The sequence below is a fragment of the Gavia stellata genome, chromosome 5 (genome assembly GCF_030936135.1).
Source record: "Gavia stellata isolate bGavSte3 chromosome 5, bGavSte3.hap2, whole genome shotgun sequence".
NCBI lineage: Eukaryota > Metazoa > Chordata > Aves > Gaviiformes > Gaviidae > Gavia > Gavia stellata.
The window spans coordinates 49,050,549-49,070,162 of record NC_082598.1 but is presented as its reverse complement, the minus strand read 5'-3'; the positions used below and the strand labels follow the sequence as shown (position 1 = coordinate 49,070,162).

The following is a 19,614-nucleotide window of genomic DNA, read 5'->3' as shown; positions in this document are numbered from 1 at the left end:
TCAGGAAATGGTCTAGTACTTATCCCTAAGTCAAATAATTAAATTTTGAAATCCTCTTTTAGCTTCTATTCCTATCTTTTCTACAGACTTAGCATTTGATTGTGGCCAAGTCACTCAGTGCCTCAGTTTCCTCATTTCTAATACGGGAATAATACCACTTCCTTCCAGCTGAGAGGGACATTGTGAAGCTTAATTCACTGATGTTTGTAAAGTACTTTGAGATCACTGAGGAAACAGTGCAATGTAAGTGCAGAGAACTTCTTTATTTTGAAATTAGGGTCCAAGTGGAAGCCTCTTCTTAAATTAGGCATATCACTTTCAAATATGGGCAGTGTAAAAGTGCTTCATGTTCCTAACTCTCTTCCTGACTATAGTGTTCATTAGTGACTTGCTAAAATCTAAGCTCCAAGAAATAGATGTTGTTATTATACAGACTTAATTTTAAAATTAATGTTTTCTGTTACAGATATTTTCCAATGACGGTCAGTTCAAAAGCCGTTTTGGCATACGAGGAAGGTCTCCCGGCCAGTTGCAGAGGCCAACAGGAGTGGCTGTGCATCCCAGTGGTGACATCATTATTGCAGATTATGATAACAAATGGGTTAGCATATTCTCATCAGATGGAAAATTTAAGGTACGAATTACCACGTGAACTCTCCTGAGCTTTCTCCGTCTTACAAAGGAATGCAAAGTAATGAGGTTTTTTTGTCAAAAACTACATAGTTAGTTTGTAACTTTGTCCAAATGCCATTGTTGTGATGTGTAAACCCATGACACAGCCACGTTGTATAATTAATAGGAAGAGGTCACAGCTGTGATGCTAATGTTATACCAAATAGAGAAGATATGTTCCATTTTACAGTTCTGCATACTAGGTGCTTGGATGCCTTTCCGTAACTTACAGTCAAGGATAGCTAATGTAATCAAGTCCAGCTGGACTAGCTCAACAACTTTCATATCATTAGTATTCTGATTATACAGAAAGGTGTGTGCATATATGTATATACACACAGACAGACATAAAAACTTATGAGGATGACATGAGGCTCTTCAGTGACATATGGAGGAGAAAAATAAGGCAGCAGACTGATGATGACTTCCACTATTTACTCCATACATATCGGCAAATCAAGTGTATAATTTGTGTATGATCCTGTTGGTAATAAATACAAGGAAGGGCAACCCAGGATGTTGCTCCACTGCTACAGCACAGACAGGAGTGGTTTAGGTGGGGTGATGTGCACTGGAAAAATTGATAGGCAGTAATAATGTCTTAGGTTCCAGAAATCAGAATTTCTGAGAAAAGCACACCTCTCATTTTCATAGCAACTCTGATCCCTTTAATTAGGAGCAAAATAAGAAGGCAGCTACTACACTACACTGATGGTTGCCATCCTGCAATATTTATTTTGCTTGGGTTCAGGTGCAATTCCACAGAGAATTAAAGGTTGCCTCCATTTGGTGCTGTTCTCTGAATGCATGTTACCAAGCCTGGCGATCCATGCTAGAAATAGCCACCTATAGCAGAGGTTAGCAGTACATGCCGTTCAGTGAGATAAAGGACCTGCATGGAAATTTCTACTATAGTTACTTAGTTCTAGAGTCCTGCATTGGAGAGAAATTGCCTGTTTGGCTAATTTTCTGGCAGCCTAATGACCAAAAAGCTCAGGTCCTGAGCTGCTCTCGCGTGTACCAAGAAATGGCCTTCCTTTGAGTAGCCTTTGCAAAGTGACGAATGCTATAGCAAATAGGCAATTGTGCTAGCGTAGTCCTCAGTGACCTCCATCTGGGAAACAGACGTGTATGCTTTTAAAAGTATCCACATCCTGGGTAGACTTGAAGCTGAAATAAAACAATACTAATATGCAATGCAAGTATTATAAAATATAAATTACTTGCCTTTGCAGAGAGTATGTGATTTTTCCTTGTCAAGTAGTTTTGAGAATGTACAGCTACACAGGAAAACCTTGGTTTTGGCTGAAGCCCTTGAGTGAAATGAAGGCACCAAAACAAAACCAAAGAAAGATGTAATTTAGTTAAGAATCCAAATACTCTGAGTAACCTAAGTCTGTTTTAAATAATTATTAACATCTTTAATATGAACTGGCTTGATCTGGACACAGAGCACGGAGGGCTTGTTTTCCTTCCTTCTCAAGGCATGCTGTAAATCCAGCATTTCTGACGGTGCCAGCTCTGGAGTAAAAAGCCATGGCTCTGGAGGAGCCAGGACCCTATGTGCTATATGCTACCAGCAGGGAGACAGGTATTGAAAAAAATGAATTATTAAGGTAGTTCCTCTGACGTGGAGCCTAGCTTTGTTTTTAGTCAATGTTTTTGTTGGATTGCAAGAGCTATGTGAAGTTGGCAATGTTTGTGTGGTTAATACAAGTTAATGTATCAGACTTTATAGTTCTTGGGACTAACCTGATTAAAAGAGAGATGAAACATCAATGACATAAAATACTATTTTTAGATTGAATGCAACAGGCTATATTTATGAGAGGAAAATATACGAATGTTTGTAAAAGCATTTTATATACGGAGGGCAGGCATAATCATATAGTTGAAGCACAGGACACAGATATAATAGATCTAGCCGTTGGGAATCTGGGCAAAGCCTTGTAATTTCTTGTGTGTTGGCAATGGTAATTGTTACATGGGCTTTGTCAGATTAAATTGGGCAACACTTGCTAAGATACATAGAGAGATAGATAAAGGGATAATGGTGTTTCCCTTCAAAGGACTGAGCCTGCAAGTCATTGTATGTGATCTCTGATGCAGGTGGTCTGTTAGTTGTTAACTTAGCATTATCAAGGGGCTGTTTTGAACTTAAGCTAACTACATTTGTTGTTGTCCCCTTCTTTCTGTATTTACTTACACTTACTCTCCCTTAGCAGCATTTTAATAGTCATGAGAGCCAGAAGGCAAACTTCCGCTGGAGCCAGGCCCAGGCATCTCTGTGATTACAGCACTGGGCTGACTCACCCCAGCAACCTCCACTGCCAGGCAGAAAAGTGTCACCTTCCTCAGTCGCTGGTAGCAACAGAGACAGAGCTCTGTTTTCTCAAGGCTGTAAAACTTGCATCATGCAGAGGTGGACAGACCCTAATCTAAGGTTACACCAAAACATGAGTCTCTTGAAATGAAAAGCTGTATTATGCTGTGAACGATAAAGCCTCAAATAGGGTCATAGGAATTGAGGCTTCTGTTTCTGGCTATGCCACGGGTCTCACAGGTGACTAGTGATCTTCCATTTCACTTCCCAGTACTTGATTTTCCTCATCTATAAAAGGCAGATAACAGTGCTGGCTTCCTCTATAAATTACTCTGAAATTGCTTAAGAAAACTGTTGGAGAAGACATATTGCTAGGCTAAGGAGAGAACGCATGCTGAAGTATCAGCTTTTGCACTGGTGCTGTTCGAACCTAGTGAAGGAACTGGAGAACAGGGCCAACAGAACGATTCTCAGTCCTCTGAGGGGAGAATTACTTTCTTTCTAGTCTTAAAGGGTTGTATCTAAGATAGCTTGTTATCAGCCAAACAGGGCTGCAGTCAAGTTAAGATCAAGTTCAGATGAGTGGGAAAAGATGAAAGGAAACATTTTATCTGTCAGACTTTTATTTTTTCTTGTCTCATTAGAAGAATTAAGAAGGGAGCTGCTTGAAGCTGGTTGCATGTTCAGATAGGAATAGTTCTGTGGAGTGTGATTAAGTGGTCACAGTTGAATTAAGACAGTCACATGAATGATAAATCCACTTATGCGCAACATTGCAATGTGTGACAAAGATGTATCTCTGTATTAGGGAAGTTCTCAAACAGGAAAAGATGGTATGTTGAAAGTCTGTAACTTAATTCCTGACAATCGTGAACCTTTCAGGCAGCGACAAGATTGGTGGAGTTAAACTTAAAGCCCTCACACACCTACTTCTACAGTGGAAAAGTCTTTATATATTTTTATATAGGCTAGCTGATTTTTTTTTTTTTTAACTCTAGGAATATCCCACAGTAGAATATTTTCCACCTGGGTAGGGTGACTTTAAAAACACATATTTGAAAACCAGTCTAAATTCATAAGAACCTAAAAAATAAGGGACATAATGTCCTTGACTGAATTCTCAGTTAAACACATTATTTGTATTAAGGGTTCAGATGATTCATTATACTTTATTCATTTCTAATGGCAGAAAAGTCTGAAAATACTTCCATTCATACACTTAACAGGAGTGACTGGGTTTCATAATGTTCTATTCTAAATAATCAAACCTATAATTCTGAGAAACCTTCTGAAATAAAAATATACAAAGCATATGTTCAGCCAGACCCAGTAATGTGTCATCAGCATATTTTGATCTAAACTGGAAACAGAGATTTTTAGTAAAAAGCACTGCAAACTCTAGCTGGGCATAATTTATTGCTGCCTGCAAATTATATGTTAAATCCTGGCCCAAGAATAATGATTTTTATTACTCTTCCCAGCACTGAGTGCCCATTAATGTACTACGTGATTTATTCATTTTTTTTTTTCATATGTATTTATACGGGCAGGAAGACACTGTACTCATGAGTCTGAGTCATTTTTCCATAGGAATCCTGGAAAGATGGTAAGGAGGTGGTGCAATGCACAAGCAAACAAACACACGGACATCCCAGAGGAAAGAAGGGGAATATGATTTAGTCACCCCAAAGGAAATAAATGTACTGATTTGCATTTGGTTTATGTTTTTGCTGCTTTGTTGTTATGCAAACCTGAATACATTTTGTAAGTCTGCTCATATCTTTCCCCTGGTGAACACAAAGTAATTTTTAGTAGTTTTCCCTGGGGATATTTTAGCATGATTTAATTAGGTGATTTTTGCCTAAATATTTAGCAATTTATGAGAGCATATGTACCTGAACATAAAACAGTCACATGATCATTGCATGTTGGCTAAGCATAGTCTTAAAGCTGCAATATTTACTCCCTGGAGTTTTCTTTATTTGAGACTGAAAGAGGTTGTGTAGTAATGCTGGTGACTTTGTACCAGACACCCTCAGGGAACTTAGATGACTTTATTTTGGGATGGCTCCTATTTTTACCTGCAACCCCACCCATGAGAACGTACTGTGGAATAGGAGCATGGGGCTTACTAAGGGTAGTTGAACTCCTTCAGATACTAATATGTTGTTTGCTTTGAAAACATCAGGGAATTGAGAGAAATGAATTAGGTAATGGATCTTCTCCATGCCCTGTAGTCTGTCCTCCTTGACAGTTAGTCACAGACTAACAGAGCTTCAGCTACGCCTCACCATTTGCAGGAGGGAGGGGAGAGGGGCAGAGAAGTCCAAAGCATTGCTTGTTCTAGGTGGTGATCTGTCCCACCCTGCAAAGGCAGCGAAGTGAAAAATGGGCTTGTTTCATAAAGATGATGAATAGCTTAGTATCTATGTCATTTAAATTCCTATGGAAACGGGAAATTATGTTCTCCATCAAAGAGATGGACCTCAGTTTGTAGGATGTCTCTCTCACAAATTACTACAGGATCTGAAAGTTCTGGGATCCATAATTTCAACACAGCCTGTTCGGTGGATTGCCTGTCCAGCACAGTAAAAAGGCTGGCAGGAGACCAGACTTTTGGAACCGACCTGGATAACTGCTTCCAGATCTGACCATCATTTAAAAAAACAAAAAACAAACAGAAAGCAAGTTGCTGCATTCCAACAACAACCCCCCCAAACAAATAGGTGGTATTTTTATAGCCTTTTTTTAACTGAAAGGTCAAAACTCTATGGATTTTATGTAGCTTAAAACAGTTTCTAGAAAATCTGCCTGAAAAAAGAGCAGAATAGTGAAAAATGTGAAATGGCTTGTGAGGTGATCCTAGAATATTCTTGGGTATATGCCCAGGTAGCTCATGGGTTCTTTGAAGGCTTTGCCTCAATTTCTGCTTGCTCTGGGCTGGATGGGGTGCTGTTGCTTAGATTCCACACTTAGATCCCCTTCTTTTTGACCCTACTAAACAATGCTTCTAACATTTTCTGATTTCTTTTGACAGCTCACTAGTTTTTCCGAAGAAATGACTGTGTGTGAGATCCACCTCATCTCCACTGAAGGCTTTTCCATTGATATGAAATACTGTATACAGTTCCCCTGCTGTTGCTGATTATGCTGGCAGATGTTTTTGGTAGTCACAACGCCTATTTAAAATGATGGAAATAATTTTATTTACCTAAGACAGGAGCCAGCTTTGATTTGTTTAGTGTTTCAAAGATTACTTTATTTGCTCTTTGGCAGCATAATCCTATCTCCTTTGCAGGTTTCAGCTGACACTTCATGTGTCTAAGCAGCAAGTGAAGCAATCTCATGTGGATCTAGTGGAAGATATAGAGGTTGGCCTGAGGTTTAGCTCTGCTCAAATTCTTTCCAGGAGCACTTAGAAGCTGCACGGTGTCTCATTCACCCAAGAAAGGCAACAGAGAACATCATAGCCTACATCCCACCCAGCTCTGATGCTCCAAGAGTGAGCTGTGACTGCTTTAATGTAGCAGGCAGTGGTAAAGGCATGTTTCCCCGTCCATAACCAGGTGGTTGTTAGACTCAGGAATAATATGCAATAGGAGGCAGGAGTCCTTTATGCCTGTCTGCCTATCCTTCTGGTACGCTAGTGCTGGCTATACAGCCATTTGTGATGGTTTCTGACAGATGCTGTAGTTTATCAAGACACACAAATCTGATGATTGTGTTTCTCATGAGTTGTATATTTGGACTCAGTTGCTGAGGTGGCAGATTTTCCACTCTAGAAAGGACATACAGAAAGCAGTCTTTATTTTCAGCTCAAGCAATAATTATGAAGTACACAATAAGACCTGATAGAACCAATCACTTCCCTTTGGGAAACTTCTGATGACAAAAAAGTCTCTCCGTCCTGCTGTGTGCCTGTAATACAGTCTTTGAACTGTACTAACTTACTTCTATCACACCAACGTATTTTCCTGTTTTGTGTTTTCCCTTTTAGGCCAAAATTGGGTCTGGAAAGCTCATGGGCCCTAAAGGTGTTTCTGTGGATCGTAACGGACACATCATTGTAGTGGACAATAAAGCATGCTGTGTCTTCATCTTCCAGCCGAACGGGAAAATAGTCACCAGGTTTGGCAGTCGAGGAAATGGTGACAAGCAGTTTGCAGGTACACTTGATGGTAATATGTAAATCCCCTTTTCTTGCCCCTTCTGCTCACATTTGCATGATGTTTGAGCATGATGAAGACGCTATATCCTACTCGTTTTTCCTGAGGTGGAAAGGTTCTACTAAACATACAGCTCCTAGTCACTTCACCACTTGTTTAATTGGTCAGGAAGACTTCAACATCTGTTCTGCAAATGTCACTGTAACCAGATTGTTTTATCTACCTCTCTGTGCCTGGAAGCATTTCAGATCAGTGACCCGAGAAAGACTGATCTTAACTAGCATTTTATAAATGCTTTGTCATGCCTACACCCAGCTGTTCATGATAATCAACTGAAACACTGTGCTTTGGTTTCCAATGATCAGATACACTTTGACCAATGCCCAAAGTGGTATCTTCTGATTAGAAAATGAGTGTAATGGGATAGTGTTAAGATTGAGATCAGGAAGACAGAGTTATGCAAACAGAAAATGCCAGTTTGGGGAAATTGCCACTTAAATTCAACTGACTGCTTGCACATGGTGTCTTTCAATTAGAACATACAATTAAGTTTAAAAAAAACCCACCCTGATATAATTTGAGTTATAGCTGTTCTTTTGAAATTTGAATTGAAGATGCCAAATTACATATACAGGTCATTTTTCAGATGTTGGGTCACTCTGAGTAAGTAGTTATAGCTTGGTCTGATGTTCTGACTGGTTCACAGCACAAGAGAGAAATAGCATCATTGGTGTAACTGCTTTTATATTACTTGAGATCTCTTGCAATGTCTTATGGCACAAATGCCGTATATATGATTTATAAGAGCTTTGGCTCTAATACAGCTAAGTGTCACCAAAATTTTCTGGGTATGTCCAATTTCTTTCACTTTAAAATTTGTAAGAATGCCTCTTGAAAATAGGTGTGCAAATATTCTGTAACAGTGCATTTGAGAAATTTATCACCTCTTCTTGGTGGTAGGCTACATAAAACAGGTGGATTGCTGTTACTTGAATGCTTTCAGTGTAAAGATTTTCACCCTTTTTATAGTTTACACTGATGTACTGCGAAAATGGAAACTGAGTTCTGCTCTGTTTAATAACTCAAAATAGCACCAAGTATTTTGATTCAGGTAGTTGCCTGTTTTCAAGCTACCAGTTGGTTTTTATTCAAGTTTGCGCACATAGTTCAATACACAAAGTAAAGCAAAAAATGCACTTTTTTCCCTGACAGCGTTCTTCTACGTAACTTTTGTATTTATCCTAAAACTTGTTTGCTCAAGTGCTTGTAAGGAGCACACAAAGCACAGAAGATTTCAATTAAGACTTTACATGAACATTTTTAAGAACTATTTTCTATGTATATACAACTCTATGCCTAAGCACTACATGTTTTGTCTTGTTAATAAGCAAATAAATATCTACATAGTTATGTGTGTATGAGAGATGAAGGAATGAACAATGCTTATTGATAACACTAGCTGACAACTGGTTGATGAAGGCATTATCTGTGTTTACAAAAAGGCAGGCTGAGCTTTTTAAAACATGACATGAAATGACTTAATTTGAAATTGATACTCCCAGTTTGCCTATTATTGCTCAGAAACCAAATATACTATTCTGGCAGACTGAATACTTTTTTGATTTAAGCAAACTTTTTGATTTAGTGGTATTATTTTTTTCTTCTTCTTCTGCATTGCAGGTCCTCATTTTGCAGCTGTAAACAGCAACAACGAAATTATCGTTACAGATTTTCATAACCATTCTGTCAAGGTACTGTCAACTAATGGCAACTTGGAAAGGTTTTTATTTTATCATGGTGCTTTCTTGGGGAAAAAAAAGTATTGTTAAAAACAAAGAGACCACACTCTATATATATGAGGTCTGATATAAGGACTGCACATTCAGAGACCTTTGCATGCAGTACATTGCTTAACGGCGATACAATCTGTTGCCTTTGGCGCCACTCTAATGCTCTTTAATTCAATTGCTTAGACATAAGTTGTACCTGAGAGAAATAGTATCAACTTAGTTATTTTTATTAGCTCTCTGCCAAACCTGTTATTTAGCCTGTGCTCTTTCCTATTTTAAGTAAGTCTGGTACCTGCTTTTGAATTTCCCAGTAAAAGCTTCCCACATTTCTAGTTGAATAAAATTGTAACAGATAAAAAAAAATTGTAAAGATACCCGACAATCTTTAATTCCATACCTATAAGCTTTAAGATAACTGGATCCATTTACAGCCCAATACTCTTAACAAATGTGTAACACAGACCATCAGTTTTTATCCAGTAACCTCCTGCGCTGGGCAGAACTGGACACCAGTCCCTGCACCCATGGGAAATCCTGACTCATGGCTTGTTAAGCAGGCATGGTAAGATAGGGTGGTATATTTGTTTGTCCCAATAATAAACCAAAACAAGGATACATGTTGAGACGTCATGTGGTGGAAAATGTATATGAAGTAGCTACAGGCCATTTCAGAAATTACTCACCTGCGCATGTTTGTTTTCAGGCCATGACATCCCCTTTCAGTTACTTCCCGTGCTCTTTTTCCCCCCCTCAACACGCAGCAGCAGCAGGACACAGGCAGCAGAACGCTGTCCTACACGTGTTCTCAGGCCATGTGCGCCAGTCCCACGCATCAGTGAAATCCCTGGGATTTCACCTAACGGCTGCCTGTTCTGATTGAACACAAAGATAAACCCTCAGTCCAGTTCTTCAGTGTTCATAACTGAAATGATAAATCTTACATATTCACCTGATACAGGAAATCATTGTCTGAGCGGAGACACTCTCATGTCCTGACCAGTGCTGGATCATCTAGCTTTTAAATACCGGCCTTGCTCTTCTATCCTTTTGGAATCAGAGAGGAAGTAGTAACTCATGTGGTTTGGATTGAAACAAAGAAACCAAAACCGCTACAGCAGCCCTAAAGCAGATTGTTTACGTGGTTTAGCAGCAGGAGGTCTGTGACTCAATAAATTACCCCTCCACCAGCAGGGCTTGCCGCAGTAACAAGAATGCCTGGAGAGAGTTAACAACCAGGGCAAACTAAAATGGAAAAAAGCAAGTAAAGAGATGTAGGAAGTGTGGCATCTTAGCGAATTTATAATTATTCCATTCCTAATGAGAACAGAACGTTCCTGTCTGTCTCGGGTGTGACTCAATGGGATAAAAATGTTATTTGTTACAATTTGTTGCTAACTGGAAAAGAGTCTTATTTTTGTTGTGTTCTCTAAATTGGTACAGATAATTGTTGACACTTTGGAGAGTAATTTATAATCTGGGTGATGCTGTTAGCTTTTGTTAGATGGTGGGGAAAAGAGCAGAGAGTAAATTTCATTTTAAATAACAAATAAATTTGTAAATAAATTTCACTCTTATGGGTCCCAAAGCCTCTTCCTGCCACCGGTATCTTGAATTAAACATCTTTACTCAGCAACATCATTCTCCCTCCCCTATTAACCTTGAAGCACGTTTCTTCCTTCAGGCATCTTCTGTGGAAAATCCTACTCAATGTAGGCTTTTCTCTCATTTGGTCACTCACAATCCCCATTTTAACCCAAGGAGAAAGCAATACATCTTCGCCTGTTTTTTTTTCTTAGTAGTTGACTTCTTTTCTACTTTCTTTCATCATCTGAGGTACTAACCAGGTATTTCATTAATTTCCTCTCCCAAATGCTTTTTCTCTGTTCACTGTGGGTGTTCAGGAATAGGATGATTTCCTCATGTCTTCCACCTTCTTAGCACTTCAGCGTGTACTCAGCACTTGTCAGGTCTTTGCATTTTCTTGTGCAAGCCACAGCTGGTCTCTAGGAACACTGTTGGACCTTGTGGCACAGATGGGCCTGGGTCCAAGATGAACCAAAACAAATAGAGATGGCAATGGTACTATGTAAATGACACATCCTGTATCTCACTTGGTCCCATTGGTGCATCCAGGTCACTGACAGAATAGTCATGGATCAGTTCCTTCTTTCTGCTGTCTAAACCTGTTACCATCACAGAGAATTCAGTTGCTGAACCGCCTATACAGAGAGCAACATGCTGTGATTCTCAATCTGCGTTAGATTATGAAAGTCAGAGGAGAGTGCATCTGCTCAGTTGTCTTTCTGTAGGACTGACTCCCAGTGCCATATCTGCACTCAGGTCTTCTTAATTCAACATGCACAAGCTGCAGAGGGGTTCTTGGTGTCTTCCACCCCTGTGTCTGGGATGAATCTGATCTTAAGTGAGAAGGGAAATGCTTTATGGTGTAATGGAGCTGGAGGGAGAGATGGGCACCTTTTCTCCCATCTCCAGTGTGGTGGGGGGGTGGTGTGTACTGGGTGTGTGTTCCTGGGAACTGGTGAACTGGTAGTAGTAGATGACTAATATTTGCTATGATGCCATATTTAGGTTTTTGTTTTAACCCATATAGGTGTTTAACCAGGAAGGAGAATTCATACTGAAGTTTGGATCAAACGGAGAAGGAAATGGACAATTTAATGCACCAACTGGTGTAGCTGTAGATTCTAATGGAAATATTATCGTAGCAGATTGGGGAAACAGCCGAATACAGGTAGAAATTTCTGTATTTCAAAGGTGCTTGATTAGGAAAACGAATAGATTGATAACTCTGGCCATGGAAGTCTTCAGATTTCCCAAGAAACAGGATAGCAGCATTAGAAGTGATGTGGTTTCTAACACAGCCTTTTATATGCCTCATTGCTGGTCTGTCCATTTTTAGCACTGGTGGTGTCAGATCGTGGACTTTCCAGTGTGACTGCTAGCTACTCTGATGGTTACTGTGACCACGGCTTTTGTCTCCAAGTAGTTCCCCAAAAGCTATTTGATGATTTAGGAGACTTGCAAGCATTGCTGAGATAATATTAATTTACAATCATCATAACAGAAGATTGGAGACATGGTGGAAAATATGAAAAAGTGAATGATCTGTATAGACCCTGAGGCAAATACTGCAGATTTTTATCATCTTTTTTAAATGCTGAGAAAATATTCTGCTTTTAAGTTATGAGAGTTGCACTCTTTTTATCTTTCAAGTGCTAATCACAAAGTCTTCTTATTTGCCAAATAATATCTAATAACTAACTAAGTGTATGTATTATTTTCACTGAATATAAAAATGAGGGAGCTGCTTATGAGTTGTTCTCAGGAAGCATTGTCAACAGTGTAAACAAATTCCTGGTTTTCTCTGTGTGGGAACCTAAGAGTCATGCTAGCCACAACAGTAACATTTGTTAGGAAAACAAGGTGTTGGTTGAGTTCCTGATTGAGTTTGATTTATTGTAGTTGGCTATTTTTAGAACAAGGAACAGCTGAGGTGCTCTTTTTATTATTATTTCATTGCATGTTTAATTCTTGCCAAAGATCCTGGCAGCTTTAGTTAGTTCTTTTTAGTAAGAGAATACATTTATATATAAATTTGTATATTATGAGAATAACAGATTCTGCCCTTGTTTATTCTAGTGTATGTCAACCGTTTCAGAAATGAGAAGTGTAACGGTATAATTTAGAGCAGACTTGTGTCCGCTATTTTTCTTTTTTATTCATAACATTTATTCTGTGCTTTCTCACCCTCAAAGGTTTTTGATGGAAGTGGATCATTTTTATCCTACATTAACACCTCTGCTGACCCACTTTATGGTCCTCAAGGTCTGGCCCTTACTTCTGATGGCCATGTTGTAGTTGCAGACTCTGGAAATCACTGCTTCAAGGTCTATCGATACTTACAGTAGCAATGAGCTCTGGAGCTGGATAATCGTCCATCCTTAAGAAAAGACTGGTCCTAGAGATCCAATGCAGGATATCTCCTACTTTGAGTTCATTTTTAATAAAGAAGGAGTCTCTTACGGACTTCTCGTGTTAATTTCCAAACTTACCTTGTTTACATAGGACTTGCACCTCTTACGTTTCTCACTGAACTTTTTGTTGCAAGGGTTAATAACACAAAATCTTCTTTGCCTGAATTCATAAAGACAATGTGATACTAAATGCAAACTGCAACTTATGAAACTGGAATTAACTAATTAGGCAAAAATGAGAAAAATTTGGGAAAAGTTCCCAAAGCTTTTTGAAGACTGCGAAGGGTAGCTCCTGCTCAGAGCTTCCAGATTTGAAGTAGTATCATTGTTATGCATTATTTAACCCAGAGGTGATCCTGGGAATCTTCTAGATCTCATTATCATGGTAGGTATTACACTTTTAACATTCTTCACTCTTACTATCTATAACAAGTAGGCCCTTTTAGTATAAGGTTAAGTCTCACAAAATCCGTCTAGCTCTAACCGTCAGACCTAACACAGCTCAACGTTTAGCACTATGAGAATCAATGCAAATTCCCTACTCAAGTGGGATTAATGAAGGATTGTTTCATGTGCTTGTTTTTCACTCTTCCTCTTGTTCAATGTGCTGGAAGGACTTTGCAGAGACCTGACATTCCTAAAGCTCTGGAAGAACTTAACTGTAGTGATACATTAGTGAGAGCTGAGTTTCTGTATAACGACAGACCTTTTGACACCAAACTAGTTCATTAGGATCAGGGTTATTACAATGTCAACTCAATTAACCTCATGTGTGCCACTCTTCCGTATGTGTTCATTGCCATGTTTCCTTAAGGCAACTCATTGTATTAACCAATAAAAAAACCCACAGCATCGCACAGGATAGAAAGCCAGAGAGGTACCCCTATGGAGGACCTACATTATACAACCAAAGGAGGTTGTATAGGAAAGCCAAGGGTTACCAAAGTGATTTGTTTTTACATGAGAAAAAATACATTACAAGTAAGAATGAATTTGAATCAATTCCTGAAGTCCTTCATCAAAGGGAATTTTGTTAGAGGACAAAATAAGGACTGTGAGATTTGTTCTGATTTGTTTGTATGTATGTATGTATGTATGACTGACTGACACAAAAATAAAGTAAATGTAGGTTATTTCAGCAAACTGGAACGTATGTATGCCATTTGACAATGGCAGTACTCTGAAAAAAGTCCCTCCTTCTTCCTGCCGCATCTCTCTACTGTGTTCTTTATTGAAGTATTAATTTAATGGGAAATGCTTACAATCATCTGACTTGGTTCTGTTTGTAATTTTTTTTAAATGTGAACTTGTCTTTTTTAAAGTAGCATTGGCTTTATTCTTATTTCTAAATCCAGTGGTCAAAGGATGAATTGCTACCGTAGCCTAATATAGATAGAGTGGTGCTCACCCTTAAACCTCATTTGAGGAGCTGGTGAGCTTGCTGCCAATGCCTACAATAGCCTGGGAAGTACTGTCTGTCTGTGCTCATTTTTAGGGCCTTGAAACAAAAGGACATTGGGTCAGGAACAAGGGAGTATTTTAAGCATGTTTGCAAAATGGAAAGAAATCTTTGTTAAGTTACTTATTATAAGTATTTGTCTTATTTCTAAAAGGTTAAAGTTGTTGTTTCAATGAATTTGAGAAAAACTAATGGTTTTTTTGTAAAGACGCATTTGACTTGTAAAAACGCAGACCCCAAGGTTCTTAAATGTGGAGTTTGTCTGTTTTTAATTACTGTTTCTTAAAGATATTTCCTCTTCTTTCCCTTGTTTATTTTTTGCACATAGAGCCAATGTACAAAATCTCGTGTAAAGATAAGTTTCCTTATTTCATTGGAATAAATATTTTGTGTATAAGGCTTAAGGTTTGGACTATATAATGCAGCTAAGAAACTGGTGGTAACATTTTTTAAATGTTAGAACTCGAGTTTGTTATTACCAAGAGAAGAAAATATCCTCTGCTTGAACTGAGTTTGTCCTAAAATTCTGAAGGTGATATCTCAGTCATTACACAATAAACTGGCCTATCAAAATTTAACAAAGTTGTAGATCAAATTTTCTGATGATCAAGTAATTTCATTCTAAGTGTCCTTATAAGCAACCTTCTGGCAAACAAACAATTTCTGACATTGGAATGCCCTTAAATGGCGAATTTATCAATGAAGGAAAGGTATGTAGCATTTTAACTGTATTTATTAACAAAGAGAAGAGGTTGCACAGGTTCTTTAAGATAAAAAGAAAATGCAAAATGTGCTGTTGCTGTCAGTTACGGATAATATTAATCAAATCTAGTTCCAAATTTGGATTTTTATAATAACATTTTACTAAACTTGCATGGTTTCCACTCAGGAAACATTCACAGAATCATTAAGGTTGGAAAAGACCTGTAAGATCATCAAGTCCAACCATCAACCCAACACCACCACACCCACTAAACCATGTCCCAAAGTGCCACGTTTACATGTTTTTTGAACACTTCCAGTGATGGTGACTCCACCAATTCCCTGGGCAGCCTGTTCCAACGTTGATTGCCAAATCCTCTGTTGCCAGGAACTCTGAGAAGCACAGAAATCAGACCCTAACCTATATATCAAAACATATACTTAAGACTGTACTATTCCATATATACACTTTTCTTCAAAAGATTTTCAGTCCCTTTGACTCAGTATTGTTTACCAGGATTTTATAAAACCTATATCAACCCAGTGCATCCTGATGAACTATGAAATTCTGCACACAACCCCCTTACAACCCGTCTAAGAGCTATTAGGGGTGATGTGGATTTTTTCTTAAGACTGAATGATCTTTTGGGTTTTCAGACATTATCATCAGAGCAGCACTTACCGCACCTAAAAAATGTCACTAATTTGGTGTTCCTTCTGATAGTAAATGCTGCCAACTACAATTTCAAATTCAGTGGCATAGGGCATTCCCTTCCAAGGTCTGACCTTATCTGCCTGGCACCAGGAAACTGAGAAACACATTGCTTTTACGGTGTGCTTCTGAAGCCAACTTAGCTAAAATGCCTGGCTTACAAACCTTACAAAGAGCAACCAAAGCAGAAATTCTGTGCTAAAAAACTGGCAGATTTTTTTCTCATCCAATTAAGCGAACGTCAAAATTGCACTACTTGATTTGCTGAGTTGTTAGCATTTATTAAAGTCTTTATAGGTGTTCTGCTGCCAGATTTCAGGTATAACCAAATGTTCTCTTGACTTCCCTGGAATGCTAATTGACTAGCAGCACAGCATGAATGCTTGAAAGTATGTGCTTCATTTAACTAATCTTCAACGCAAAAGTAATCTCAAAAGGTTATCAGATCTTGTGTAATTTGGAGCATTTTAGGACAAACTAGCCAACTGTATTTTCATTGTTTTTTGAATAGAATAAAAGGATCTGTTCAGATAAATCCAATATAAACAGTAGGGGATTTTTACATAGGCTAAACCAGCAGCAATGTAGCTGAAAAAGAAAAGGAAAATGGTTTAGGCAAGCATTTGTCTAATGTAGATGGAGAGTTATTTAGTAGTAAATGCTTTTCTGTTCTGTAAAAGCTAGAGGGCTTTCGATTTTATGTCAATATTTTATATAACTAAGGATCTGGTGTTGCCATAATGAGAACTATAAGTGCCCAATATGTTGTGTTTATTATAAAGAAATGACTTTCGGTTGTAGGTGACAGCTAGTTATGAAACCATGTGAAAATTTTCTTCAAGAATTGTGAGCACTGATTGTTTTGGCCTGTTGGTGGAGAGTGCGCGAAAGGTATTTGTGCTACGGAGTAGGAAGATTCCGAATGGGTTGTGTTATTTCTGATGAATGTACAGCACTTCAGTTGATGTTTGTGAGCAACACGGCCTTAACCCTGACACTTTTGCTCTGGCTTTATGACATGGGAATGTTCCCTAAGCTGCATAGTGTATAGCAGTAGCCCCTGTTAGAAATCTCTACCAGTTGATACGCTGCAGCTTCCCAGTTCTTTTTTCTTTATCTTTTTTAAATGTTTTTGTACATTCCATCTTTGTAAGTCAATCTCATATGTTTTGTGTACGTGTAAGCCTTGCACTCTCTTGACGCTCATAATGAAATATTCTTCTCACTTGTTTTTTTTTGTTGTTGTTGTTTTTGGGTTTTTTTTAAATCCCTGTGAGGCTAAATACAAACTTCGTCTCCTTAAGGTCAAGGATGAAAGATGCGCATCAAAGTGTTTGTGTGTGTGTGTGTGTAGTTTTAGCTTCCTGTGTGCCACGGTATTCTTGATGCTTCAGCCGATGATTAAAAAAAAAAATTACTCTGTCTTGGAAATGTAGGAAAACCAGAACCAAATGTGTACCTTTACCACGCACAAAAATTTCAAATAATAAAAATAAAGCTTGTTTCCTCTGTTATTTTCATGGCTGAGGATTTATTTTTCATATATCTCATACACACTGTCCCTAAAAATAGCCCCATAATGCAGGAAGATGGGTAATTTTTTCCAAAAGGAAACCCTGACACCACAGGTCACAAGCCAAGAAAACTGGGATAGTTTCACGGGTGTTAAGCTTTTATGTAGACATAGAGGAATAGTAGGACTTGGGTTCTTCTTGGGAAGAAGGTGGGGAGTTGGAGCTTCCTTGTCTCCTCCCTTCCTTCTTCAGTTCAGTCATCAAAATCAACATTTTCATTGGTGGCAGTAAGATTATGAGTTGCAAGCTTTTCCATTTGCATCATGGAAGTATACAGTACCTTTCAGCTATGCTGTGCTATAATCTTTCAAGGGTCTGCTGCAGAAAACCAAGTACAAATTATTGTAGAAGAACAGAAAATTTGCCTTAGGAGTTCACTCTGACTTCTTTCCTGTAAGAACAATTTTTCACATTAACTTTCGTTTTACATATTACATATGTTGCCTTGGTCACTGGTTAACTCTCCAAACCTGAATCCTTTGATAACTCAGTGTGATTGGCAACTCGCTCATGAAGTAAGAATCTTCAGACATATCATTTGGCTTGGAAACAATCTCACTGGAGGGGACTAGAGAGGTCAGACTTGGTGATGTGTGTTTGCTCGGTGGCAGGACACTCAGAAATGAGACAGCTGAAATACAGAGCAGTCATCCTTTTTCATGGATCTTGCCCCCAAACCCTCTAAAGGAATCCATGTATTATTCTTTCTTGCAAGTCATAGGGAATGTCAGCAGCCATGTTTTGAGGCCTTTTCTTCTGCAGGCAAACTTACTATAACATAATGGATCAGTTTTTTTCTTTGTCAGTCTTCAGATGAATACGTGTCCAGAAAATAGTCTTGGTGCTGAACGTACCTGAGTATATTGTCTATCTGCCGTGAAGTTCAGGTGCTTACAAGAGAGTTTATTTGGCTGCCAGCTAAAAAAAGTTCACAGCTTGACGCAGAGAGCAGTGTTGGTTTGACATTCAGAGTTGCAGAGCACCTGTTCCTTCCCATGCAAAACAGACCATGAAGAAGAACAGAAGAAATAGCACAGGATACCCTGAAGCTGCAGGGCTGAGTAGGCAAGACTCTTGTGCATTCCCAATCTTTTCTCACTGACAGGCTGGAAATTTTTTCTGTCCCCTGGATTCTTACAGCAGAGGCTCTCCACCGCTAAGCAAAATCAGACAGACAGGCAGGACGTTGAGATTGGGGAACACTGCCCTTTACCAGGACAATTCTGCAGTAAATGGCCAACTTCCTCTTCGGCCTTCCCGTGGTACTTGTTCAAATACTGACCCAAATGCGGCGGCAGGGTCTTTTAGAAGTTCTGAAAACAGGAATACAGAACCCAGTCTCACCAATGAGAAACAATGTCAGGGAGAATAAGGCCAAAACAGCTAAAGGTGCATGTCTTTTCGGGATCTATCGTTAGCCAGGATCTCTCTCTTTAGAGTACTAACCACTTACCATTGCATGTTTAAAAATGTTTCATTGTTCCTTAGGCTGAAGTTCTCTCTCACATCCAGCTGTGCTGCTCTGCAGTGAACTATCCCCATAGTTTTGCTGACAGTTCATGTGAATGCTCCCTAATTTGCACCAGATAAAACTCTCTCAGTGAACTGGAACAGTCAATGTAATTTCTGTGGACAGATGTTCTCCTCAGACCACAGCTGGTGGAAGAGATACCCACCACTTGCTGCTCATTGCTACCTCCAGTTGAAGGCTGCTGACTCTCAGTCTGTTGGCTGAGCTAGGCATATGAATGCTCGCTTGTTCTTTTAGTGAAATGCCTAGTTACCAAAAACCTAGTATTTAAGCTACTCACCTCAATGAGTTAGTAAGTGCTTACGTCAGCAGCTCTGCTAGCAAAGCTGTGGAAGCAGTAAGTTTTGGAGGTGGGCCAGCTAGCATTTCTCACCGGGTTAGATGTTTGTAGGGAGAACATCTACTTACAGTCCAAACACTCGTCGGAGAACAAAATGAGGCAGCAGATGCTGCAGAGACTGGCCTGTGCGGGGTACTCATGGATCATATTGCTTCCCGATACCCAGCTACATCCCACCGCAGACTGCTTGGACCTCAGAGGAGTTGGCATCACCTCCCATGGGTGAGCTTCTACTAGAGCTCTCCTTGTCCTCCATCCTCAAGCTCTACTGCAGCATCTTTTTGCTGTCAGTCATACAGACGTTGTGGGAGGTAGCCACAGGACTCGGAAGGTTTGCTATTACTTTTCTG

At 39.1% G+C, this 19,614-nt stretch overlaps 1 protein-coding gene across 4 annotated transcripts in view; it reads left to right on the top strand.

Moving 5' to 3' along the window:
- TRIM2 (tripartite motif containing 2) overlaps positions 1–17,297 on the top strand; it is a 61,673-nt gene extending 44,376 nt beyond the window's left edge. For 3 of the 4 annotated variants that reach the window (XM_059817407.1, XM_059817410.1, XM_059817409.1), the window contains 5 exons: positions 467–634; positions 6,993–7,161; positions 8,842–8,912; positions 11,563–11,703; positions 12,728–17,297. In XM_059817407.1, coding sequence (XP_059673390.1) covers positions 467–634; positions 6,993–7,161; positions 8,842–8,912; positions 11,563–11,703; positions 12,728–12,880 — 702 coding nt within the window. In that variant the 3' untranslated portion in view covers positions 12,881–17,297. Of the gene's footprint in view, positions 1–466; positions 635–6,992; positions 7,174–8,841; positions 8,913–11,562; positions 11,704–12,727 lie in introns of all 4 variants that reach the window. The other variant, XM_059817408.1, reaches the window with a different exon arrangement.
- Positions 17,298–19,614: the final 2,317 nt, after the last annotated feature.